This window comes from Notechis scutatus, chromosome 2 (assembly GCF_049901735.1).
Source record: "Notechis scutatus isolate UNSWTSFEM ecotype Mainland chromosome 2, rNotScu1.2, whole genome shotgun sequence".
Classification (NCBI taxonomy): Eukaryota; Metazoa; Chordata; class Lepidosauria; order Squamata; family Elapidae; genus Notechis; species Notechis scutatus.
In genome coordinates, this window is record NC_142010.1 from 67,970,887 (window position 1) to 67,998,402 (window position 27,516).

Consider the following 27,516-nt stretch of genomic DNA (forward strand, 5'->3'; position numbering starts at 1 on the left):
CCCAAAACCAGCAACCTCATCATTGTTGCTGCTCAGTCTTGTTTTCAATGCCATTGCCTTTTCCATAGACAATTCATTCCAAGTATCTTGTACCAACAGGCTCTTAATCAGTGTTTGAAACAGGTTGGAACATAATTTGCAGCCAACTTCCTTTAAAGGCATCAAATGTATGGCTGAATGCCAGGACAATCAAGGCATAAACTAGTAAACTTGATGGGCTCAATTCTTGACATCTTAAAACTATGGAGGTGAAAAATCTTTCAGTATTGGAACATATTTGATTTTTTTTTTAGGTAGGCACACATACAGAGCCACCACACCAAGCTGAAAAATTCAAATTTCTAGGGTCCTAGTCTGGCAAATCATCCAATTAAATGTGGTTCAGTAAGCACACATGTATTCAAATGGCATAAAGAATGCTACTAAAGACTAAATAATCTTCTATTTTTATTTCTCCCCTCTTCCTTAGGGAATTCCTATGTAAGGCTTATTAAAAGCATAGCCAAGCGTGCCCAATTCCATTATTTGATGTCACGGTTTATGCCTTCAGATTCAGTCTTGGTTTCTGGTTGCAGTTTCAGAGTGTATTTGAACATGGATCAAGCTAATAGTTACCTTTTGGTAATACAAATTTGCAGAAAAAGTTGAAATCCCAATTCAGAAGCAATTCCTATATACATTAAATTAACTAATTATTAGTTACAGTTCATGACTGTATAAAGTTAATGGGAGGTTGTAAGCACCAGTTACCCAGAATAATATTTAAATAAGTTTATCATTTTCTTTTTAGCATACTAGGATCTGGAAAGTAAATCAATAAAATGAACTGGCATAAACCTGAAATGGTGATGTTCTAGAGAAATATTTGCATTTTTAATTCTATGTCATCAAAGTAGTGTAAGCAAAATAAGTTCTGATGCTTTGGTGTGTGCTGGAGCATCAAGGGCCACCCAAAATTGTTATAAAGCTAGACAGGATTCACATGATTCCTTTCTCCCACATTAATCACTGTTCAGAACCTATCTTGTGCATATCATGAAGCCCTGTGCATTCAGGCTCAATACTGGAACAGAGCTTTTCCTGTACTACAGATGCTACCTAGAGTAAAATTATTGAAGAAGTATCATTCCCCCATCCCTCCCAAAAAAATAAAAAAAAATAAAACCCGATCATCCAGAAGCCAAGAGGCTTTCACCCATCTGATAGGAAGTAGTAATTTTCTTTACTGAAGCACAGTAATCCCTTCAAGCAATTGTGTCAGGAAGTACCACACTATCTCCAAAGGAGAGTGAGGATTTCATAATGCACCCCAGCTCAGACTGAATGAACATTCTAAAGAAATGCTGTCCTAAATTACCACCCACTCCCAGGAAACTACGATGTTGTGCTAAGCAGATTAATCAACCTATTTGACCACCCTACATCTAATTTTTCTAGAGAAAGCAAATGTATCATAGACCCCACATAGCTCAGAGGAAATAGTCTGCTACATCTGCTGTTTTCTATGATTAAAGTTTCTATCTAATTTTATTGGTCCAGCCCTGCAATTTGTTGCACACTTCTCCCCTGCTGGTAAAGACCAAAGCAGTTCCCACTCATTCCTGGTTTTCTACTTATGATTAATTTAAACTTACATCACAAAATAACCCACGTTCCTTATAAAGAAATCAAGCTTGGTTCAGGCTTTATTTCTTTTTAAAAGAAGTCTGGACTGGCATCTAGAATCAAAATCTTCAAAAAATCTATACAAATACATATCTTACAAAATGTACAGGAAACTTTGCCAAAAATGAGAAACAATACAAAGTAAGCAGAAAACAGCAGTGTCAAATCATATTAACACTTCCTTAACTGCTCCACAGGACAGAAGTGGTTTTTAGAATACACAAAACTCTGAACACAACACATTAATTTACAGTATTTACATAAATGTATAAAAATGCAGTATCTTCTTTTTAACTTGTTGGGGTTCTTTTCCAAGATGAAGCCACAGTGCTTTGCATTCTATGATCTATCGTGTACCAAGAGAAGCAGTGCATGCTGGAAGGAAAAGAAAAATTAAAATAGAAGTGATTCCAACCCACAACTTATATACAGCAGTGCCTCCAAGGCCTTCAAGGTTTTAACAGTCAGTTTGGAAGAGTGAAATCTTATGTCTCCAATATGGACAAAACTTATTCCATTTCGGTGAATCGGGCAAACATAGCTTTCCGTACAGCATCTTTGTATGAGTCAGCTGTAGAAACACCGTAAGAACTACCTTTTGCTCCAAGCCCAGCTCCCCTCATTCTCACTTGAGCCTGCGAAAGAAAATAGGTATCTTAGCATTTTCAAAGAACGGTTGTATCTCATGCTTCAAAACATCAAGGTTCAAAGAAGGCATTATTTAAAGTAACTAGAATCTATTTTTCAACATTAAGATCTTGCTCAATGTCTTCCTGCCTATAGCGTGGAGATCATGTGTGGTTGCAAAAGCTAGCTTCTGATCTAGGCAAAAATAAACTAAATTGAAAAGTAATACTATCTTATCAAGTATAGAGAAAATCAAATTTTACTGGCAGTCATTTGTGTCACAGTACCTACAAAGTGTTACATTGCCCGAGATTTTGCCACATTGCAGCAAACTAGATGAAGAAAATAAACGGGAATCACTGTCCTAACAATGCATTTAATGTGTCGGTTTTTTATCCTGGAATTAGAAATCACATTACTGTCAAGATGTTCCTAAAAATGTATGAGGGAACAAATCAAAAGTACACTCAGAGAAGACTAGATTGTAGATAAAGTAATTGGAATTAAAACATTTTCATTAAATTATAAGACAATCTTCCACAGCAATAACCACCAGTCTGGCCGCTGCTGGTAGTAGCACCCAAAGCCAACAGAATTTTTTTTTTTTTTACTGATTGGCAAAATGTTTCAAAATCTCTATTTTCTAAAATTTAGCACAGAATAAATTCAGTGTTACTATATAGATTTATGCTCACCTCAATTGGGGCTGTGATGCCTTGACATTTCCTTCCTAATCCTGACCCTTCTCTCCACCCCATGGCCTGCAGCATTTTGTTGCCAATATTGCTATGGTCAATGCCATCTTTTGTGGGCTGTTCATAATTCCTGTAGATAAGCAATAAATACTTAACCCTTAAAAAGTTCTGGGGAAAATATTGCAACAGCAATTGTAGTATCGAATACATACACAGTGCCTGCATCGAATGCTTTTTTCCGCTTTGGTTCTGGTGGCTCTGGGATACCATATTTCTCACGTCTTTCAGCTGCTCGGTCTCTGTATTTCATCTGAAAGATAAATTCCATTATCAAGTATTGTTATCCTATCGCTTTGAGGAAAGAAAAATTTATCAGTGAAGAGAGAAAGACTGCTCAGTAACATTTACTAATAGAAGGAACCTATTCTGTTGCCACTTGAGCGGGTCATTTCAGATTTGTTACCTAATTTTATGTTAAAAACAGCAATAAAAGGCCGTATTAGAAAATATTGAACACAGCAATGTTTATTCCTTGCACAGTATAGAGCAACTGCGCACCAGATTTTGATTAAATAGTTCGATAACATCTATACCACGAAATACCAGAATGCACGGTAGTATTATTTCCTATGTATCCCAATCAATGTCTAATAGCTCTAAATATCACAGGCAAGAAATGTGTTTTCTATGTACTTATTTCATGTATGTTTTAAGTTTCAGCTCCTAATGTTTGTTTTTCAAATCTATGCACTGTAGCAAAGTTTATATAATGCTTATGCTTTGAAGGTAACATCAGTCTTTGTATTTATGCTCTTTATGGTACTAACCTCTCTCTCACGCATTTCCAAGGCTTCAAGTTCTTGCTCGGATAACCTAGATCTTCTGTAAATGTCCATATTTTGCTAGAGAAATAATATAACCAATGAACATGATAAATTAAGACTGATTTGGGTAGCAAGTCACATGTGTAAGTAACCTTTTTGATGCAGAGTACTCAGACAATATAAAGAGCATTAATTCCCACCCATCTATTTAGCAAATGTTTCTGTACTGGCACAATAGAAAACTTACCACTAGTAATCACATGTGTAGACCTCTGGGGGTTGCACTCAAGGCTTTCCAAAGCTGCAAGAAGCTTAGGGCAGTGGTGGCTAACCTTTTTGGGCTCCTGTGCCAAAAATTGTGTGCACACTCTTGCGTGCCAGCACCCAGAAGGCAATGCGTGCGCCATGCCCCCTGCGCGTGTGCGCAATCCCCTTTACCTGCATTGCACCTCACAGCTGATTTTCTGCCCATTTGAGGCCTTTTTCGGCCTCCCAGAGGCGTGAGGAAGGCCTCTGCAGTCTTTGCAGGCCGACAAATGTGCCCATTTCATCACTTCCCGTATTTCTGGAAATATGGGAAGTGATGAAACGGGCCTATTTTTTGGCCTGCAAAGGCCTTCCTCATGCCTCTGGGAGGCCAAAAATGGCTTCAAACAGGCCGAAAATCAGCTGTGAGGCACACGCATGCGCAGTGAAGTAAGTATGCCTGCAGCTCGTGTGCCGGCACAAATAGCTCTGCATGCCACCTGTGGCACGTGTGCCATAGGTTCACCATCACGGGCCTAGGGCCTCATATTGTGCATTTATAACGCTCTCTGCATTCTATAAATGTTGCTTGTTCATTTTATATATTGAAGAAAACTGCAGGGCCTTGTCCAGATAGTGTTCGAGAATCGGAAATGATTGAACACCAGAAAAAAACCCTATTATCATTACTACTATATTCTGGCTGTCTAGTTGCTGAAGAAGCGACACACAAATTTAAGTCTTTAAGTACATTAATAGATACAAAAATATAAGCAAGCTCAGAGAGCACCAAAGACCCCTCGTTTCACCCCTGAGCTACAAATATTCTCCTTTATTGGTGTTGGATATATTGATTTGAAATAGAATGTTACCTTATGGAGATCAGAAAGCTGCTGATGCCTAACAAGAGCTTCCTTGTTGGGAAATTGTCTTCTACATAACAAACATGCTAACTTTTTCCAATCCGTTAACTTTTCTTCCTCATTCTCCAATCTCTCCAAGAAGTCTTCTTCATTGTCACTATCCCCACTGTAAGCAGCCACTAAACCCCGCTGTAAAATAACATTGAACAATTGTAGTCAATAAATTACTGAAAGGGCAGCAGAAGATAAGTACACTGCTTCAAAGAACAACACATGACATAGGGATTCTCATTTTAAAAAATTAAACAAAATCACAAAGATGTGTAGATTTCTGTACACTCTCTTTCTTTTTCCCCCCCCAAACTTTATTGGGTTTTCCTATTTATACATAATACCATTACTAGTTAAACAGTACTGTGACTATATACATTTATACATCCTATCCAATCTGTCAATACACACTACTTCCATACCCTCATAACTATTATATACATTATTTACATTTTCTATTCTTATGTCTATTGTCAATCCAAATATACCATGTTTCCCATATTGCATTGTATTCCATGTCAGCTTTCCCTTTTAGTTCCACAGTTAATTTGTCCATTTCCACGCACTCAAAGTTTTTAATTATTAAACCTTCCGGAAGTATGGCACTTTTCTTCCAGTACTGGACGTAGGAGATTCTGGCTGCTGTTACTACATGTAACATAAGATATTTTATCTTCCTGTTACAGTTTCTTATTATTCCTAACAGGAATAGTTCCGGGACAAAATCAATTGTATTTTCAATTAGCTCCTCTAACCACATATAAATCATTTTCCAATATTTCTTCGCTTCGGGGCATGACCCCCAAGAATGAAAAAAGCTACCTTGTTGATGTCCACACTTCCAGCAATTTGGTTTTAGGTTTGGGTAAATCTTAGCCAATCGTGAATGCCAATGATAGAACATTTTATGTTGGTTTTCCTTGTAAGCCACCGATTTTGTTATTTTATAATTGATATTCCAAATCTTTTCCCACTGTTCTAATTCGATGGTATGTCCAAAATTTCTACCACATGCAATCATTGATCCTTTTACAATCTCCTCTTCTCTATCCCATTCTAATAATATATTTTAGATAATTTTTCATCTGGGCCAAACGGAATTTTATCTAATTTTTGTAATTCATTGTCTATTCCAAATTCCTCACTGTCTTTTTTATATCTTGTTTGTGTTTGCTTAAAGTGCACCAGTCCAATTTTATTCCCTGTCCTTCCAATTCCTGCCTACTCTTTAGATTCCCTTGTCTAAAATTTCTCTGTACCTGGCCGTTTTCTTAACCTCCATTATATTAGGGTGGACTACCGCTTTTAAGGGGGATATTCAGTTTGGAATTTTCAGGTAATTTTTTATTTGTCTCCATGATTGTATCAGCATGTCTCTTATGTCTATAAAAGTATAGATACGGTTTGTTTTCTTTATCCCACAGGAAGGCATGCCACTTTCTTTGTAAGTCATGTCCCTCTATGGCTAATATTCTTTTTTGTCTTAGATTGATCCAATCTCGCATCCATACAAGTATTGCCGCCTTATGGTATAATTCTGTACACTCACTTTCAACGGATTGTCATCATCACCATTCTTTATCACTTCTGTTATTATTTGTTGTCGTTCAGACAAGGTGCCCTAGAAAAAGAAGAAATCAATATCTTTTGGTAAGAAGAAACCTATCTCTTTGGTAAATCCAAAATCTTCGTATAATGGATTTCTCTTGCATTCTTGAGCTAGCAGTCAACATTTTACCTTTTTCTCAAAGAGAGCAAAACCAGCATCTGCTGCTGCAGATTCTCTTCTTTCTTCTTCTCTTGCATTCAGGGGCTGAAAGCTGTTCTTGAAGTTCTCCTTCTGCTTGTTTAAGCTCTTAGCCCAACGTTCCATGTCTTTAGCAATCTGAACAGGAAGAATTCAGTTAATTCAGACTGCGTGTTTATTAAACCAAAGTTAACATTTCCACTCCATATATTTCTTTTTCTGCCATCATAGCATTTTAGGTTATCCTTACAAGTGTCCTTTGTAAATTATCAGGTGAAAAAACATATTTGAAAATCTCTACTTTAGTGAACTTTCAACACATGGTTAGAAATTAAAACTATTTTCCTCAATTCAAACAGTACTATCTAGTCATTAAATAACAGTGTCACTATTTTCTAGCTACTTATTCATTGCTTCTTTTACACAAATTTTTTCTTCCTGTCGTTTATACCAGGGGTCATCAACCTTTTGGATCTTAGGGACCACCAAACTCCTAATTTTAAATACCAGGTACCACTAACCGGTTCTGTGGGCATGGCCTAATTTATGGGTGTGGCTTGGTGGTTATGTGACTGGCTGGGCATGGCTTGTATGTAAATATTATATTTATATAAATATTGAATTTTTTTTATAAAAGAGAGCAACTTTTACCCAAAAGCAGGCAAAGCAGGCAGGCAGATTGAGTGGCTCACAGAATCATTCAGTGATCAATCTATCTGCCATTGGCTAGCTCAATCTCTCAAATTTTCTTGCCGTGAGTCTGCACTGAATAATAGAACCTTCAGTCCTAAGGGAGGTTCGGCTGTGCTTAAAAGCAGAGCCGAAGATTTAAAGACTAGCTAGAAAGCAAGAAATCCAACCATTTCCTGCTTCCTAGCTAATCTAAATCTCCCAGCACAGAACAATGATGGTCGGAAAAAGGAAAAATAGCAATTTACCAGGCAAGTTTGCCGGGTAAAGAGTGAGGGAGTCGGGGGGGTTCCCGCTGGCCATGTGAGTAGCGCAGCCTTATGTTTCTCCGCAGCCTGGATTAATTGCTTTGAGGGGCTGCTCTGGGGGTGAGATTTCTCTGCGGCCCACCAAAATTTTCTTACAGCCCACCAGTTGGCGCTGGTTTATACTACATAGCTTTCCATGGGACTTATGTCACTTATATCAAACAGAATATTGGACTTAGCAACTTTCATTTTAATTATCACCTGTTGAGCAGTTTTACTCTTGGGTTTCTCTTTCTTTTCTTTTCCTTCTTTGGCTGAAGGTACATTATTTTGCTGATATGATGTTCCTTCTGCAGCAGGCATATAAGTCTCTTTCTCACCATCCCAGTACAGATATTGTTGTGTAACAGCATTGTAATAATACTGGAAAAAAAGCAAAGTATTTATTTTTCGTGCTGAAAAAAATACTTTTACTTTCTAACTAAGTTGAAATGAAGTTGTAAGTTATATTAAAGAATGTAATTTGTAGCCATAATATCTGCATATAAAATGTTACATGAATTTGTATTTATCATCATCTCTACATAGCTATAAATTACTTCCAATGATACTCAAAATGAATTTGATGCTAAAGGCCTACTGACTAAAATGATCACACTGCATCTTTGAATAAAATATATATTTTTGTGATCCAGTACAGCAAACAAACATGTTAGAATACATTGGTCCATGTACATTCTAAACTAGCTGTCCAAAACAATGGCAGATATGTAAACTAGATCAATATAACGTAACATATTGATGTTTCTCAAGTGTCTACAGGTCCAACTCAAGAGTACTTTTACACTTAAGAAAAAATAAGGAGAGTTGTATACCTGAGAATTTGGGTCATAATACAATCCAGTCACAGGATCATAGTAGAAACCTGATGATTCATCATACTGATACGTTGAAGTGTCTGGAATGGCTGCAGGTTGAATGGATAAATTACTTAAACTGAACTATTGCTTTTCTAAAGAACAAAAAATGTTATCTTAATTCAAAAATATGGGGAGATGTAACTAGCATGCACAGCAATACTGATCTAAATTTAGGTCAGAGAAAACACTGCCTTGAAATTCTGCTGAATAGTGAAACAAGTAAGTAATTTTTTTTACTTAATCCCTTCAATGTCTATTTTATTTCTAAGAAGTAGTTTAATTCCACCGCTGTTCCATACTTTCCCCAATCCGTCAGAAAGGAAGTGTTACCTTCTGGATTTATATCTCAGGAAAACAATAAACTGAATAAATATAAATACTGACTGGAAAAGGAAACAAGTTATTTTCCACTATCCAATGCTTCATCTAGCAGTAGTTAATCTCACCATACTTGGTGCCAGGAATTATACCAGTTGAAGAACTGGATGACACTTGAGAACTAGTACTTGGTTGTGCAGCTTGCGCCTGCAGAAAGAAATATCATAAACTTAGAAAACCACAGCATTTATTCAAAAATACACAAATTTTCTTCAAGACATGTTATACTCGGAATAAGCAATTTATGTTTATGTGTGTTATTCAGGCATATTAACACTTACGCAAAAATTATTATACTAAGATCAATAGATAAACAGCTCTTAAGGGTAGTTTTGCACATACAAGACCCACAGTTCAATTTCTACTCAATTACTATCTCAGGCAAATCAATACATCTTAATCCACAAATCAATACCTGTGCAATCAAATAGACAATTGGTATAATTTGAATAGTGCTAAAATTAAAATGTATATTCATTAAAATAATTTCACGCTGCATTCATGCAATGAAGCTCTACGCTAAACCAATATTTTTACAATAGAAGACAGTAGAATTTACCGGTGTATCAGCTGAAGTGGTCTGTTGATTATATAACTGAGGACTCTGGGAAACAACAGCAGCTGTAGTTGTACCAGCAGTACTTGGACCACCTGCCAAAACATAGTTCATTGGAAATCTATAAAAACCTAAAAAACTAGAATAGTACTGATAGAACTCATTGGAGTGCCTTGATAGTAATAGTAATAATAAATTTAAAATGATTAGCAATTTAATTTCCTGGGGGAGGATTACTATTAACTATTTTGAGTACCTGCCACAATACTTCATGCAGACTATTAAAATTAACTCAAGACCCTTAGTTGGGGTTTACCTGAAAGATGAATGCTGTTCTAAAGACACTCATGACAAACTATCAATTTACTACTCAAGCCAGAATCAAGCCAATTAAGATGCTCATACAAAATTATGAAAAAAGTGTTTGTTTCTGTGACACAAAGAGGAAACATTACCAGAAGTTGTAGTTGTATCTGTGTCCGATGTTCCTGATTGATTCTGATAAAATTGCTGATAATCCTGTGAACATCAAGCAATGAATTAAGTTAAGGTTACTGTTTCATGATATGGATCCTTTAGGGAATGGCGAAAACCCTCATCCCCAAAAGCTGAGTTAAACAGGAGTTAAGAGAAAAAACAAATGTCAGTCTATCCAACTAGGAGGAGGGCATCAAACAGAGCCCAGGAAAATCAAATGATGAACAACCAATCAAAATAATTTTTCTAAGGTGAGCTTTTAAAAGGGCGAGGGGGTTGATATAACTTTGACTTTGTTTTATCCTTTTCTCTCTGCTGATAAAAGTTGACTCAAAACATGCAAGCTTCCCTCAATTTCCAGAGATGTGAGAAATGGAGATACAAGAAATACAGCGGAACCTCCGGTGACGACCATAATCTGTTCTGAGATTCGGTCATCACATGATTTGCTCATCACCGGAAGTGCATGCCCATAAAAAAAATGGTGTGGCGCAGAAGGGCAAATCACCGCCCTTGAGTCGCCACCCAAGCACCCGTTCGCGACCAGAGGTAAGAACTTTTATTCATCACCCGATTTGGTCACAAACACTTCCGTTCGCGACCAGAGGTTCCACTGTATATAGCAAATTAAGAACTACTGGAGCGGAAGTTCAAATTAGAAATTTATTTATTTCTTAAAAGTGACAGCACAGCATCTACCTTGTAGCGTTTCCCCAGGTGTGGAAAGTTAGAAAAAGATTTTAAATGGCAGGTCTGTGCAGCCCTTATAGGTCAGAGGCTTCATTGCTGGGCATGGATGTGCAAGCACATCCAATTAAGCATTCAAATCAGGAGAACAGAAATTCCCTTCCTCCAATCGTTCTTTTATTTTGAAGTTAAAAGGATGACTATAGGGGTGGGATTCTACCAGTTCCCACCGGTTCTATAGAATCTGATTCTGCCCAGTTTGGAGAACTGGCAAACTGTGTCCCTGGCTGGCCCTGCCAGTTTGGAGAATCCCTTTCTCTCTTCCCCATCACCACCCGGGGTCTGCGCCTATTCCATTTGGAAGATATTGAGTTAGTTTTGCTGTTGCTGACTATGTCCTCCATGCTTCCTTAATGAGGGAGATTGAATGGGAAATGGCTGGTGTGTGTGTGTGTGAAATTGAGCCTCCTTCCTATAAAATCCATTCAGAAAACAAAGGAGCAGATATGGTTTAATTCTGCTTCAGCCCAGATTTCTGGAGAGAAACAACACACACACACACACACACACACACACAGAGAGAGAGAGAGAGAGGGAGGGAGGGAGGGAGAAGAAAGAGAGACGAGACAGAGATGAGAAAGAGAAAGAAAAAGGGAGAGAGATGAGAAAGAGAAAAAAAGAGACCAGTTTAAAAGAAAATAGAAAAATGTCACTTTGAAGTGTTTAAGATCGCAGACCCCGGGTTAGGCAAACACCATGGTCATTAAGTGAATCTTATGGTCATTAAGCAAACACTGTGGTTATTAAACAAGTCCATTTTCTGGTTAAAAATGCCCAGAAACCAGAAGGAATTATTGGAAACTGGCAAAAAACATAGAAAACCAGTCACAAGACTGTGTGGGATATCGTAACTGGTCGTGTGTGTATGCTCACGCGCGCGCGCGCATGCGCACGCATGGCTGTCAAAACACCAAAAACAGGTCAAGTAGCTCTGGAGAGGTCAGTTGTAAATCAGAACAATTGCTAAGCAACTGGCCATTAAGCGAGGACCACTTACATTTGGTTTGCCAGTTACATAGCCATCTAGCAATGCCCACCCATCACATGACCCACCAGTCACATGACACCTAGGCACACCCACCCAGTCATATGACCACCAAACCATTTCAACAATCCATGCCCACCCAGTCACATGACCACCAAGACACACCCACAAATTAGGCCACACCTACAGAACTGGTTGTTAATAAATTTGAATCCCACCCCTGGATGACTATCAGAAAGGCCTTTTTAATTGTGACCTTCTGGACATATAAATCCACATAAATTCATTAAGTACCAATATCCCATTAATTTCAGGGCCAGGCTAAGAGATCATTAAGATGATCAATCATCACAATCATCTTATCTTTTACATTGCTACCATTTCAGCCTAGTTTTGCTGTTCATCTAGTATAGCTTATTTTGACTGGCTTTTACACTGCATTTTTTTCACACTGACTTTGTACTGGTCCTTGTTAGTGGCGTTATAATGCACCATTATGTATTTTAATAGTTAATATGTTTCTTCTGTATTAGTTCTGTATCAATAGTTAGTACATTTACATTGCCTCACCTGCCCAAATTTTCACTATGTCATGAAGTTTATGGTCCAATCTTCCTAAAAGTAGTTTAAAGCATACAAAAATGTCTATGGAGATTCTCAGTCATCCAGATAACGATTGTCCCAAAGGTGCTTTTTCAAGAGGCAACTGGACTTCCTGGTTTTTCTTCAAAGACATTTCGCTTCTCATCCAAGAAGCTTCTTCAGCTCTGATTTCCCCACCATCTAGAGTTGAAGAAGCTTCTTGGATGAGAAGCAAAACGTCTTTGAAGAAAAACCAGGAACCAGTTGCCTCTTGAAAAAGCACCTTTAAAGTGTGCAGAATACTTTCCTCCCAAGAACTTCCAAATCTTAGTTTCTAGTACTATTTACACATACCTGAGTGTACTGGTTGTAACCATCCTGACCAAGTTGAAGGTAGTTGAAGTCAACAGAGCCACCTTCTCCACTCTGAGGCTATAAATTAAAGAAAATGATTAATTAATTAGTAAATAGAGCAGAGTGTTCACATGAATGCTGATATCAGTACTGAAATCTTGCTTTCCACTAGCATAGAAATTCCTAAGTTTTTATGGTGGGCACATTTTTTAAATTTTGAGAGCATGGTCAACATAAAGCCTTAAAGACATTCAACTCTTATCCATTAAAAGGCAAATTGATGAGGCTGCTCTCTAAAACCCAGTTTCTCAGGATGCTGCGACCTCATTTTTATTTCCTTTTCCTTGACATATTTATAAACAAGCACTGAGCTACAACCCATTATCATTTTATTCACTAAAATGAAATCTATTCATATTCAAAGCACTGATGGATATGTCCCTGAGCGACATGGGTAGTTTTAGAAATAGGAAGAATGAATGAATGACATTTTATGTTTGATTTTATCACTGTTTTATAGCATGCTAACTCTCACTTTGAAAAGAAAACAACGTAACTTTTGAAAATTAAAATGCAACCAAGTAGACCCCATGGGGCCTGCAAGGCTAAGAGAAGAATCCATAGATGCTATACTGTAGACTCAGGAATCAGCAACTTTAAAAACGAATTCCTACCTGGGTTGATGACCACTGAGCAGCAGCAATGGCTGTGCTAGCAACAGAGAAAGCACTGACACGATTGCCATCTGGGAGAAGCAAATCCCTGAAAAATAAAAAAGATAGTTGTTTATTTCATAGGCAACATTACTAGAAATCATGAGGAGGTTCGAAATAAATTTACAAGAAAATTACAATGTGCCTCAACTGTTGATAAACTAATTGCACAAGTTTCCCCACTCTATTTTCTGGAAATCAGAATAGATTTTTATACAGAATAAGAAAATAAACTGAAGATTTTTTATTCCATTACTTATCCAAATAAATGCTTAACTCCAAACATTGAGCTGAATTTAAATGCTACTACTAGTATATTTAATGAGTACACACACAGAAAGACATAAAACTGGTTTTCTTTGTAAATCTTATTAAGATAATTAAGCAATAAAGCAGCAATGTAACTTTCTAATTATACTGCAATTGAAGATTTGAAACACAACTTTAGTAGTATAACTCACTTTCTAGCACTTTTTGCAAAATCCACACCAATTGTTTTGCCATCTATTTTCAGAGGGGGCTGAAGACACTGTAAAATCTGCAACAGCTGAGAAGCATCCTAGGAAAAGTAATTGTTGGTATGAGACAAAGTTTAAATTGTTATATACAACCACTGTCAAAAAGGATTTATAAGAAAAAAAAAATCAACTACCAAAATTTCATAAGGAAAAAAAACACAGTACAATGCATTTATTCAATCAATTCAGGCAAGGTTTTGTATAAATTCAGAGCTTGACATTAAAAAAACACATATCAGGATATTAACATTATGGACATACATTAATAATTATTATACCTATTAAATCATGTACATATTTTTATCAGGAAAATAAATCTGAAGGTATTTGATTTTATTACTTATGCAAATAAAAAAATTGCACACGTCTAAACTGTACTTGAATGTTAGGAAATATATACAAAATTTAATATTGAATACACACAAATTTCAATACTGAAATACAATACAATACACCTTACCATGGCTGAAGACAACTGTACAAAAGCAAAGCCTCTGTTCTGCTGGGTCTGTTTGTCTTTAATAAGGCGGATATTATTTACTGCCAGTGAAGCGTATGGTGATAGAGCTGTCATGATTGATTCCACTACTGTATGAGGAGCTATATTTCTCAGAATAAGAGCTGTGGAAACATAAAGATATGGTTATCACTTGTTTATCCACAATACAATAACAAAGAACAGATATACATAGCAGTCTATAATGCATAAGTAAAGCAAGGAAAAACTACATTTTTTATATTAATGAAATTCTGAAAAAGACCAGAGATTTATTGATATAATGCAGCTATGTATGTTAGATTATCTACTATAATTCATGCTAATACAATTCTGCACTTCCCAAAGCAGGAGTAGGGAAGGCTAATCATTTCAGTTTGATTAAAATTTTAAAACAGTTCACATGTAATTCTCTTTAAGGTAAATAAAGATGGTGCAAAAAACAGTATTAAGCACTAAGGCTATACGGAAGGACTATCTGAAGCAGCTGCTGACTGAAAGAGGAACAAGAGCTACGCTGGGAAGAAATGAAAAAAATGTATTCCAAGATTTGACAATAAAAGCTAATAAAAAAAGAAAAGCAAAGGAAAAAAGATGTTAACTGAACAAGTCAGGCTGAAGAGAGAAGTAGGATAAAAAGTGTCAATGCTCTTCATAGAAAGGAAAATGTCATATTTCTCATATGTTGCCAGGTTTCTCCAGCAGCTTTATAACTTGATTTTTTACCTCTTGTGAATTTGAGTTGTAAACAGCCCCTTCCTACAAAAGAATCTGGATTGATTTTTGCATGTCACAAAGACATACCTCAAAGCTAACCTATTTTTCCAATACAATAAGAATTAACTTACTATCACAGTAGTAATCCACAGACTGTACAGCTTCTGGTCCTCCAGGTGGCACTTCCTGTTCTGAATCTTCATTGCAAAACAGATGGAAATACAAGCTTAATAATCAAGAACCTTGTGTTACGACATCAATAGACCCCTACCATGTCAGAAATGGAATTACATGCAGTTCAATTGTGAAATAAAAATGTTTAATAACTTATTCAAACAGAACTTACCAAATTTATCTGCTCCACAACGGAAGCATTTTAGTCGCCTCCTGAAGTTGTAAAGGCAGCACTAACAAATAAACAAATCCATTACATTTTAGATTATACACCTGATTAAACATTCTGTAGGACAGACCATACCTATAACATTGTTTTTAAAATATCCCGTAACGGTGGCTTCACGTCATTATTGAATAAAACTATTAATGTCCATTTATTACCCAGTAAGCAATTACAATAACAACACATTTGGAACTTAGGAGTTTGCTTTGGCACCCACGAGCTTTGATGGTTAACTCAACTCCACAGTCCTATCCAGGACACTAGAAAGAATAACTAAATAAAGTTAATATCAAACTATGATTTTTGGGACGCTTCAGTTCCTGGAGCTACAATTTTCAACATTAAGATCTACATATTTTTAAGGTCTTCATGGTCCAAGAAGCATTCAGAGATATGAGAAATGGTGTTACAAAACTATTTTATTTCTAAATCCAATACTGTGAAACAAACACCTTCAGTATTAAAATAAAAATTATGTATAAACGGAAATTAATGTAATGACTTTTTGGAAAGCTAGGTATGAGCTAATATTTAAGCAGGAATTTATACTTGTTTAATTTTAATGTTCAATTCCTGGTTCAAAGGTCAGGAACTCTTTTTTCCTCTACCATTATGTTATTCAGTTGCAATATTGTTCATTTTAATTGAAGGGTAATGGAATGGTTGATGTTTCCCTTCTATATATGAATGTAAAATTTGTAAAAATTAAAGTTATTGCTTTTATCTGCTGTATCGGAAAGTGAAAGTTTCTTCTGTTTCTTTTTATCTTTACTGTCTACTTATTAATCTGGGATGTACAGTAATCCTATTCACTAACACGGGGGAATGGATGGTACAAGATGAAAAGTGCAGAAACGCCCAGGATAAATGGCAGGACAGGGCACAAGCACAGGGAGGCTGGTTTACGGATGGTATGGTATGAGTGTAAAAAGACCGGGGGATGGTTGATGTGGCAAGGAAAGCCAAAGGGAAAGCACTAGTGTAGGAAGGCAGGAGAAAATTACAACTCTTGCTGCCAGCTTTCCCATTAATTTTGCTTGTAAAAAGATCCGAAAATGACTATGACTGCAGGAGGCTAAAACTATAAAGCCAGATGCCAAGTGTCTGAATTCCATGACTGTGGGGGCACTGGAAAGGCTGATCCTTCAAAAGCCAATTGAAATATCACTTGTTTAGCACCATTGCAATATTAGTTAATGAACGAATTATTGGTAAGTTAGGGGTTATCTGTAGGCAAATTTATGGAAATTATCTTCTTTCCTCCACTGTGGAGAAAGTAATTTGTGAGTTGTCCCGTTTGTCATTTCTGTTACTGTGATTCCTAAATACACGTGCATTATAGATACTAAGACCTGCTGCAGTTTTCAAATTGCAAACTACTTGTACATTGTTTGCTTTTTGAGTGCTGAAGACAAGCTCTAAGTGTGTATGTAGTTCAAGAAAATACTTCAAGTCAAATTCAGAAGCAACAGCACCCTCACTCTCAATGGGAAGTTCTCATTGTAAAATACCATGTCACCTATAGTAATGATCATGATGGCTATTTCCACATTAACATACATGTTTTTATTAAATGCTATTTACTTTTTAGCACTTGTTATAAATTGCTTCATGCTAAGCTTTTTAATACTATCTGAAGTTCAGATATTTTATCCGTTAGTAGAAGTGAATAGTATGAAAATGGCTAATTACAATGTAATCTGTTAAAATACATTGAGAGAGATGGGCAGTTAGTAAAAATATGTGCGTGTTAAAAAATGCCTTTGTAAACATCATCATACCTTGTTACAAAGCCAGTCTTCAAATTTAGGTCTGGGGTTGCTGTAATGCATTGCAATTTGTTTCCCTTGAACCAACAATTTTTTCTGCAAAAAAAGCACATTTAGTTATTCCAGTATCACAGAACATGTGTCGAATTTCCCATGGTAGAGCACACTTCGGAGGATTCAGTGCTCATGAACTAAATGGACAAATATGGGGAGGATGCAGAGAACCAACCACCGCCTCCTACACTCTGCCCATCCAATCCTGCAGGACATGGGCAGTAAGAAAATGGGATGTGCAGTGAAAGCAAACAGAATCAGGGAAGGTTGATCAAGCTGCCAAAACTAAGTGCTGACATGGAACCAGGAAGTGTCTCTAAGGAGATTGAGATTCTTAAAGACATAACAAAACACTGCTTTAATACACTGTATTAAGTGACTGCTTCACTTCTTTCCCCAGGACTAGAATTTTATAACTTCAAAACATATGAATTGTTTTCAGTTGTTTTCTTCATGATGTGCCCTTGAAAGTAAAATAATTCTTGTCAAGATGACCTTATATTTCTAAGAAGCTAAATTAAGTCAGGTACTGAACACATGTTCAGCATAACTGTTTTCTGGCTAACATGCTGTATGAAAAAGCTACCATGTGAATAGGAAGAAAAGATACAATATCCTAATATTTAATAACCAAATTCAACTGCCACTGACTTTTTTTGCCAATACAGTAATGTTTTGTTTTGCTTTGAGTGCCCCTTCATACTTAGCAGAGTACTGGATAAACTATTTAAATGTACAGAAAGAAGCCAAGTTTCTGAATTTTAAATTTTGTTCTTGAATATCCAAAACCTGTATCCCCTCTAAATCCTGCAAGTCCTTTACTGCTCTTCAGAGAGATGCACCTTTAAATGTGTCCAGGGGTTGTGTATGTTGACGAAACAATGATCTAATCTTAAAATAAGAGTTGACTTCAGTAAGTCAAATTCTAATAGAAATAGTAAGAGCTTAAAAAGATCAAGCAGGCCTATGGTGCAAATTTCATCTTTTATTGCTACACTAGGAAAATGAGAAAATGGCCCAAAACTGGAATATGCACACAAACAAAATATGTTGGCATATTTACAATATATCATGTTTGTTTGACAGTTAACAGCAACAGGGCCAATAGGGAGGCTCAACTATTTTTTCCCTAACACTAGCGTGGTTATGTTGGAGTGGATTTGAAACAGGATTCAAGATGAAAATTGACACAGCTTTGTATATATTAAAATTGTGATTTCATAATTTGTTACCCTAATTTGTCCAGGTTCATGGACCACAACTGCATGTTGCATAAATAATACAGAACACTTGTTGCATGCAACAATTGGTTATTTCTTCAACTAATTGTTGGCCATGATATGAACTTAAGAGAAAGTGTTCAAACATTTAATAATTTTTTAAGAAGTAGTAAAATTCATATTGAAATATTTTTCAGATTTTATAAGGAAACAACTAGTTTTGCTCCCTAAGTTTTTAGTTTGGTCTAGAAGCACAGTTCTAGTTGACAGCAATGCAGTAAAAATAGTAGTTCTGCTATTAACTGAATTAAAATACCAATATATCAATATCTTGGAAATATACATTTTAATTCCTTAATAGTTTGTTTCTTGTTTAGATTATTTATATTCATTTTAAAAGCACTCCAATGCCTTTAGAAACATTAAGTCGTGCTGAAAATATCTTTCCAGTTATCTCTATATAATCTATAATTTGTTTTATAGTTATTGATAGCATACATCAGAAAAGTCTTTCTAGTTCAATACATAATAGGTTTTTAAAAAGTAAGTCAAAGATCAAATTACTTGAAACACTGAGATAGCAAACATTTTATAGAAGGTAAATGGTCCAACTGTATTTTGGGGCAATGGTATGAAATTTTAACAAAAATTTTAATATATACAAAGCATTTCATTTTAAGGAAGTTATGATTTTTAAATCAAACCACTCCTTCATTCAGTTGTTTATTTATTCCTTTTTAAAAACTGTACAGACTTGTTCCATGTTCAGGAATTATCTAGACTTTGTGAGTGAAGCAACCTGATTGGCTTCCATCCAGCTGGTAGCATCTTGAAAGTGATAAAACTCCACGAAGGCGAAACCACGGCTTACACCTAGAGACAGCATTCAGATATAGACGGGATACTTGTGTTAGTCAGTTCCTTTAAAACAGGTGAATCTCTCTCCAACTGCTTCATTACTTCATGACAAAGCAGTTTTATAAATGCGACGTCAACTCTGAATTTGCTTCTTGTTTTGCCATGGCAAGGAAACCAAGCTGCATTAATAGGCTACTTGAATTAGATAACCATGCAATGGATTACTAAGATTTAAGAATCAAATTTACGGTGTTACTTACCGACATGTTTAAATATATATATAAAATGAAGGCTTCTTCCACTACCTATAGCCTTTCAAAAGGCTAAATTCCTTATCCATGGCAAACCTTTCATTTTGTTTTGTACTTGCAGGTGAAGGGGATTTTGGAAAATGTTTTAGGCCTGGGGAAGAGGAAGGCTGTGCCAAAAAAATAAGGTTAATATTCTCACCTGTCTTTCTCTTCATCAATCTCACATCTGCAGGCCGAGGGCCTTCACAGGATTCAATGATCTCTCGTATCTATATGCAATTTTAATACCATTAATGTTCACAAACTAAGCAAAAGTACAAAGAAGGAAAACAACAGTCTGGTATTAACATGACCTCCAAAATTTATAATTATTCTAAGTAACTTAGAATAGACCTAAAATCTAGAAATCCTTAGGAAATAAAATCTGTTATGTCATTGTTATATGGTTCAAAATTTACAGGTGCCAATCTTCAGCTATGTAAACTTATCCTTTTATGTAGATCCTAACCACTCTAGCTGACCAAGTTTGGTATAGTAATTAAGAAACTAGACTAGAAGCCATGAAACCATGAGTTCTAGTCCCAACCTTGGGCATGAAATCAATTGTGAGATTTGGGCCAATCAAATTTTACCAGTCATAGGAAACTGGCAATACAAATGATTTCTGAGAAACTTCATCAATACTATGGGCGGTTTAAAACAGGACACAGCTGAAAGGGGGGGGAATCACATGATGTTCATCAATTTCTAAGATATTTCAAAACAGAAATTTTAGATTTTGACCATATAAATTAGATTAATAAATACATTCCAGAATTTATGATGCAATGCTCTTATGAAATTCACAACTGCCAAAATAAATAATGAGCAATGCTGTGAAAGTCATTGGGGGTGGGTGGGGTCTATAATAGAATTTCAACAAACACTTTCTTTTAATCAGAGGAGTAGCTATCAGTAACTCTTCAGTTTGGGGAAGGAGAGAAGAATCCTTCCTAACTGCAAAACAATTGGACAGAAGGCATGGAGGCTACTTTAAATAATTGCTAAACACTCACTTCTGAAATATGAAACAATATTAAGACGCTTTCAGTGCTGTACAGACTTTAAGAAGGAATTATTCTGCAAATTAAAATGTTCAAGTTAACAGTAAAATGTTACTTACATCATAGTCTGTAACAGTAATAGGGAGCCCACGCAACATGATGGTCTTGCTTTCTTTTTCATCATTTATGTCATTTCTATAATCCTGTTCTCCATAGTCTCCATCAGAATGATAACCATCTTCTGATTTATCGCTATTACGTCGCTCACGTTCACGCTCTCTCTGCCAAATAAAGCCAGCACAGACTGTTCCCATAGTAATGCAAAATTAACTCCATTAACTTTAATTTTAAAAATTAAAGATTTAAGTGTCATTGTAACATTATTCATAGACTAATATAATTGGAAAATATTGTTTCACTCTTTGTTCTGTAAATATTTTCTATGATTAATTTAAATATAAAATGTTGACAATCTCATTTCTATATTTTCTATACTCCCTGAAATCAAATGTGATTGCTGGTGATTACATGAAACATATCTGTGTAGTCCACCTGACAAGGAGATAGTTTTGTCACTGCTTTTTTCTTCTTCCACTGCTTTCTTGTTAAATCCACCCAGGAAATATATAACTGATAAATTTAGCAAAAGAATACTACGTATTTTTTAACCAAAATAAAAAAAGCAGTAATCAGCTATCTTACCTCAGGGCTGTCATAATCTCTACCATCATAATCTCTACCATCATAATCCCGACTATCATAATCCCGATAATCATCGTATCTGTCGTTTCTACGCTCCTCACTAGATCTTTTATAGTCAGAATCCCGACGACGGCTTCTGGAGTCCCGTTCATCTCGATCTTCTCTATCTATAATAGATCCGTATCTTCCACTCCTTTCAGTTCTGCTCACACTGCACACAGAATTTATAAAGTCAAACAACTCAAAAACTGCAACATCAATGCAAAGATTGTATAATAAAAAACAAACAGTACTATATGGTATAAGGAAATCACCATGTAGTTGGACATGTTTGCCATTTTTGGAGTATTTAATTATACTATGCATGCATTCCTTTTCTTCTAAAAACCCTGTGAATCTTAGTCAAAAGAATGAAGTTTTTATGTTACATTAACTCATACTCTGATTTGTCTATTTAGGACTTATTGTGTCTGCGTGTATGTTTTTAATTTCTTTTACTTTAAAAAAATATTTTATATTCAAAGATCCTATACTTATTTTTAAAAACTTACTTTGCAATATTATATGTAAATTAAACAGTTACATAATAAGCTATTACATAACAAATGGAAGTTTAAAAAAGGAACCTAACCAGTTGTATTTTTAAAAAAAAAATTATATGGTGAAGGAAAAAACTTTAATAAATCCTATACTATAAACCAGCAGTCACCAACTGGTGGTCCACAAGAAAATTTTGCTGGTCCACAAAAAAATTATTTGCATTTTTTATATTCCACTAAATAGTATTTACCTTTTTTTAAAAAAAGGCATATTAGTGGTCCACGGGATTTAAAATTATGAATTTAGTGGTCCTTGAGGTCCAAACAAAGAGACAGAGTAAATCCCTAGGAAATGGGGGAAATGACTGAACTTGAGCAATTGTAGGTTATTAAATAAGTGACTTTGTATATGTAAGAGTTATTGTACTCATGGTGGAACATTCCACAAAATTCTGAAACCTGTTTTTTCACTCGATAGAACCATTCTTATTGTCGGCTTAATTGGAGCTGGGTTTTTCTAGAACCCTGACATTTATTCCAGAAATGGTTCAGAAACTGCTATAAATTAATCCTCTGAACTGGAAGTGGTTCATGATTATTCAGACACGATCTGGTTCCAAATTAATTCAGGATGAAATCTCCTATTTCATTCAGTACATCATACTTAGAATACAAGAAACTGCTTCCAGTTTAGTAGTGAGTTTCCAGCCAAATAAATCAATCCCAGAACTGCAGGACCAGGACAGTCCAGAGTGGGAAATTTGGGCAGTCTTAGTGCAAACAAAAGACTAAGAAAACTTTAACTGCAATGACACTGAAAAAATATATGAATCATATTTAACACCATATACATAAAAACACCCTTATGATCCGTCCAATGCTTAATAAGGATGTACAAACATTCAATATTTGAACAACTTGTTCTTGTTTAATTCCAAACTCAGAATACAATTATGTATGGTGCAAATGTTTGGCCTTTAGGATAGAATAAATGAAAAAGCATCATTTGACTTTCTCCAACTGACATGACATTCCTCAGGGTCCCTCGTTAATAAGAGCACAAAATGAAGGAGCAAGATTGCCCTCTTACTGTCATGTCATTGGTTGAAGATAGGCAAAAAAAGAGAGGTGGAGATGAGGGAAAGGCAAGCACATGTTAAAATTGAGAATTATTTAGAATTAAAATAAAAAGACTGCTACTTGCTAAGTACATACATTTATTTCTTTTAATTTTTTATACTGGGCCAAATAAAGTCATATACTTTTTCAGGAAAATTGCCAAATGCATAATTGCATACTATATTTTACAGAAAGTATTCAGCTTTCAAATTACCAAATGTGAAAACTGTGTATTGTACAAGTATGCATCAGAAATGAGCCATAAGACAACATAAGCCATAAGAATCTATTTTGTCCATAGCTTTTAACATAATTATTTTATTTGTATTAATTACTGATTTCATTAATTTGAATGGGGTTTTTAAGATACTCAAAAAAGTTATTTCCTTGGGCAATTTTTCTAGTCAAAATGGTTAAAAGCACTCTTCATAGATTATCAGCTCATTTGTTGGCATTTCCTTCCTAAAATACATTTATTAGTACCTGTGATATAAAAGCTTTTCTCATCCTTATTAACTGTCATGTTCAAAAGTTATTAGTGTCCTAAATTACCATGTGTCAGGAGTTTATGTGAATAAAATTGAAAAATAAAATCCCAAATGAGACTTGCCATGCATTTCACTGAATATCTCAGAACTCATTTCCAAATATCATAAGTCTAATATATTGAAATAGTATTTGGACAAACTATCAATGAACAGTCAAAATTATTCTAGAAAAATCTCAAAATGATTTTGTTCATACCCTTTTATAGTTTCATATAATTCTCATAGGTTCATAGGTTCATAGTTCTTTGTTAAATATGTGGCTGTGAAACTATATCTATCATTTTCTATTACTCCAAAGTAATTTACAGTAGACCTTGACTTACAACCATTCATTATTCAAAGTTATAATGGCACTGAGTGACTTATAATCACTTTTCATGCTTGTAACCATTGCAGCATCCACACGATCATGTAATTAAAATACAGGCACTACGCAACGGGCATATATTTATGACAATAGAAGCGTCCTAGAGCCATGTGATCAACTTTGGCAACCTTCTGACAAGCAACATCAATGGGGAAGTGAGATTCACTTGTTAGTAACTTAATAATTGTACTGATTCACTTAACAACCATGCAAGAAGGGTTGTAAAATGAGGCAAAACTTACTTAGCTGTCCTAGCAATAGAAATTTTGGGCTCAATTGTGGTTGTAAGTCGAGGTCTATCCAGCATTTCAGCTGGTATGAAAAATGCATCCATTTATCGATAACTGTATTACCATGTTAATCTTATTTACTCAATGTAGATTATCAATTATTTGTTCTTTTTACCTTTTGAGAGGTAGAAGTCAGTCAGTGACATATGGCTGGGGCCTACAGTATAAAAAGCTTTCATTTCTTTGTTTATTAAAAACAGTTTGTCCCTTCCCTGCCCCCTAGCTCAATGACTTGAGAAAAAAAATAACATAAGGGGCTCAGACTGAGAAGAGTTAACACTCATCATTTCAATAGGACTCATGAAGCAAACTATTGGCTGAAGTGGCTTCTTTCAGACTAAGGTAAGAAAATAGATAGGATACATTCGTTATGCTTTTCTCCTCCTGCATTTAATTAATACTGAGCTCCAGAACAAGGCTAGAATATTTGAAGGATTAGAACACTATAATCAGTCCAAAGTCACCTCGTGGTGTGATGGGAGGCAAAGAAATGTAATAAAGCAAACACTGCGGTGCAAATCAGAACATCAATACTGAACTAAATGGTTCTAATTTTATTTACCAGATTTGCCTGCAAAATATAATCTGAACATTTAAATCATTACATACCGTTTGTCGGAACCCATCCTCTTGTCTTCAATTCTTGATTAATTAGAATATCAATCTAGAAGTTTGTTAAAAAAAATCAATGCATAATATTTTTACATAAGCCTGCTATAAAAAAAACCCGCCCCTATAACATCATATATGCTAGCTAAACATGGCCGTCCATACTTTAAGGCTATGCCGTGTCTACGAAGAAAAACAACTCAGTCAATGAAACGAATTGCCTACATAAAGCAAATCCAGACATGCTCAAAGTCTATTTAAGGGGCAGAAGCTCTCATAAAAATAGACACTGAGTAAATTAACAGCCTGTGGTATTACTTTCTACACAAGGTGCAGAGGGCATTTAATGGTAGCCGATTCTCCTCAATCTCTCCCAAAAAATATGAAACCAAAACACCTACAAAGACTGGTAACTGGGAAGGCAAATTTGCGACTTGGAAAGCAAATACGCCCAACTAGCTTCCCAAACCCCGAATAAAAGATGGGCGAATCGCCCCACAGACGACTCATCCCTATTGACCAGATCGACCTATGACGGGACCCGCCCTCTGCAGAATGTGGACTGCGGGCCTCCTTTAAGCGTCTTGGGCTTCTCCGAAATGGCTTTTTTTTAAAGCTCCAAAGCGAATTAACAAGTTAATTGCCATTTTAAGAGCAAATTTATCCCCATCGTTTTGACAAATGCCAAATATGGACTCCTTACAGCCTTTATATTGAATAGCCTTTCTCACGTCATAAGCTTCAGGTTCGGTACTCACCGTGAAGAGAATAACGACTCGCCGCCACCGCAGCAGCCGCAACTCTAAAACCAAAAAGCGCCACTTTCTCACAAGGGCTACAAAATGGCGCCAGAGTCGAGCTCGCTCTCTTCTACCCACAATTCTCAGCACCTGCTACCGCCTCCTTCCACTCCTAGAAGCTTCCAGCAAGCAGCGTGCGCAAGCGCCGGTCTTTCATTTCGCGAAGCATTCTGGGTGATGTAGTACTTTTGTTTTCCCAGCCCACCAACCGAGCGTTAAGGAGAAAGAAGACCCTCGAGAATAATCGCGATATTAGTCTTGCGTTTGCTTTTGTCCCATCGGCATAAATCCTAGCCTTTTCATTCTGTCTCAGTATCTCTGCGGTCCCTTGCTAGGGAGGCCGGGCGGACCACCATCTTGTGAGACTGATCTTGCTGGCGATCTCGGCCATTTCATAAAGTTGGCGACGTAGTATCAGAGGCCCTTGTGGTAAAACAAAGGCGTACAGTGCTAGCATATGAGACAGGTTCTTGCTGAGTGGCTTGGGCTGTAAATTGATTTTATTATTATTATCATCATCCGACGCATTACTATTTGATGCCCGTTTCACCGATGTTGGAACCTCACTTTAGTGAAAATGTGGAGTGGCAACTTTTTGCATTATGGGCACAAGCTGTTTTTTTGTTACCCCACAGAAACTTTTAACTGAATTCAATGTGGCTGGTTTTTACTATTGGTAATTAGTAATTATAAGGAATAGAGCATGACTGGGGTTTTTAACATTTAAACCCAGATGCAGAAACGTTTTTTTAAAAAGTCTGAAAAACTGAGTTAACCCACTTCTATGCTTTTTAGAAATGGCACTACTGAAATGAATTGCAAAAATGAGTACTTTAAATAAAAACTATGAAACGGTAATCTGAACCAATAGTTAGTCTTCAATTTACGATCACAATTGAGCCCAAAATTTCTGTCATTTGAGACATTTAAGTTTTGCCCCATTTTACAACTTGTTGCCACAGTTGTTAAGTGAATCAATGCAGTTGATAAGTGAATCTGGCTTCCCCATTGATTTTGTCAAGCTTGCAAAAGGTTGACAAAATTATCTTGGGACACTACAACTGTCATAAATATGAATCAGTTGCCAAGCTTCTGAATTTTGATCACATGATCATGGGGTGCTACAAAGGTTGTAAATGTGAAAAATGGTCCTGTCACTTTTTTCAGTGCTGTTGTAACTTTAAACAGTCACTAAATGAACTATTGTAAGTTAAGGACTGTCTGTAGTGATTCATATAAGAAAAGAAACAATAGGACAGGGACGGTAGGCACGTTGGTGCGCTTATGCACGCCCCCTACAGACCTCTTAGGAAAGGGGTGAGGTCAATAGTAGACAGTCTAAGGTTAAAGTTTTTGGGGTTTGTACATAGCAGTTCAACTAATAAATATAACTGAGTAATAGAATATGAAGAACAAAAATAACATAGCAAAATAAAGCCAAAATAAGATCAAAGACAAACTACAATCATATTTACATTCTCAACCATTGTAAAATGAGCTAATTCAATGCCCTTGCCCAATGTCTGAGGGAAGGAGCCATATTTTCAATGGTGCACACGCCAACAGGATTGAGACCATCCAAATTTCAGATCTAGTAATCCATCATAATAGAAGACACATTTTCTGAGATTTAGAAAATGACATTGGATCTGGAGCATGCCAACCCTACTGAATTTTGTAGAATGGGCAGAAATAATTTTAGATATGGAATCTCCAAAATAATCTGGCCATGTTATAAAGAACTTTATAGGTTGTAGACAGCACCTTGAATTGTACCCAGAAGACAATAGGGAACCAGTTTACAAAATAGAGGTATTACATGAGTGTATTGTGATTCCTTATAACTCT

At 36.0% G+C, this 27,516-nt stretch overlaps 1 protein-coding gene across 1 annotated transcript; it reads right to left on the bottom strand.

Moving 5' to 3' along the window:
• Window positions 1-1,667: 1,667 nt before the first annotated feature.
• RBM5 (RNA binding motif protein 5) lies at window positions 1,668-25,746 on the bottom strand. Its single transcript, XM_026673304.2, has 25 exons — window positions 25,627-25,746; window positions 24,869-24,923; window positions 21,397-21,607; window positions 20,814-20,975; window positions 19,851-19,920; window positions 19,342-19,415; window positions 17,281-17,364; window positions 15,446-15,506; window positions 15,231-15,296; window positions 14,347-14,507; window positions 13,830-13,927; window positions 13,330-13,417; window positions 12,656-12,733; window positions 9,966-10,029; window positions 9,514-9,605; window positions 9,023-9,101; window positions 8,532-8,623; window positions 7,918-8,079; window positions 6,710-6,856; window positions 6,521-6,592; window positions 4,930-5,109; window positions 3,815-3,889; window positions 3,200-3,297; window positions 2,988-3,117; window positions 1,668-2,300 (listed from the first exon to the last, which is right to left on the bottom strand). Exons 2-25 carry the CDS (start codon window positions 24,883-24,885, stop codon window positions 2,175-2,177), a joined length of 2,487 nt encoding a protein of 828 aa, XP_026529089.1. The 5' UTR covers window positions 24,886-24,923; window positions 25,627-25,746; the 3' UTR covers window positions 1,668-2,174.
• Between the last annotated feature and the right edge of the window lie 1,770 nt (window positions 25,747-27,516).

Coding starts and splice junctions, on each gene's coding strand:
- RBM5 (XM_026673304.2), bottom strand. Junction 10,030..12,655: donor GTTACAACCAGTACACTCAG/GTATGTGTAAAT, acceptor TGATGTTCACAG/GATTATCAGCAATTTTATCA. Junction 2,301..2,987: donor GCATCACAGCCCCAATTGAG/GTGAGCATAAAT, acceptor TTTCTTTCGCAG/GCTCAAGTGAGAATGAGGGG.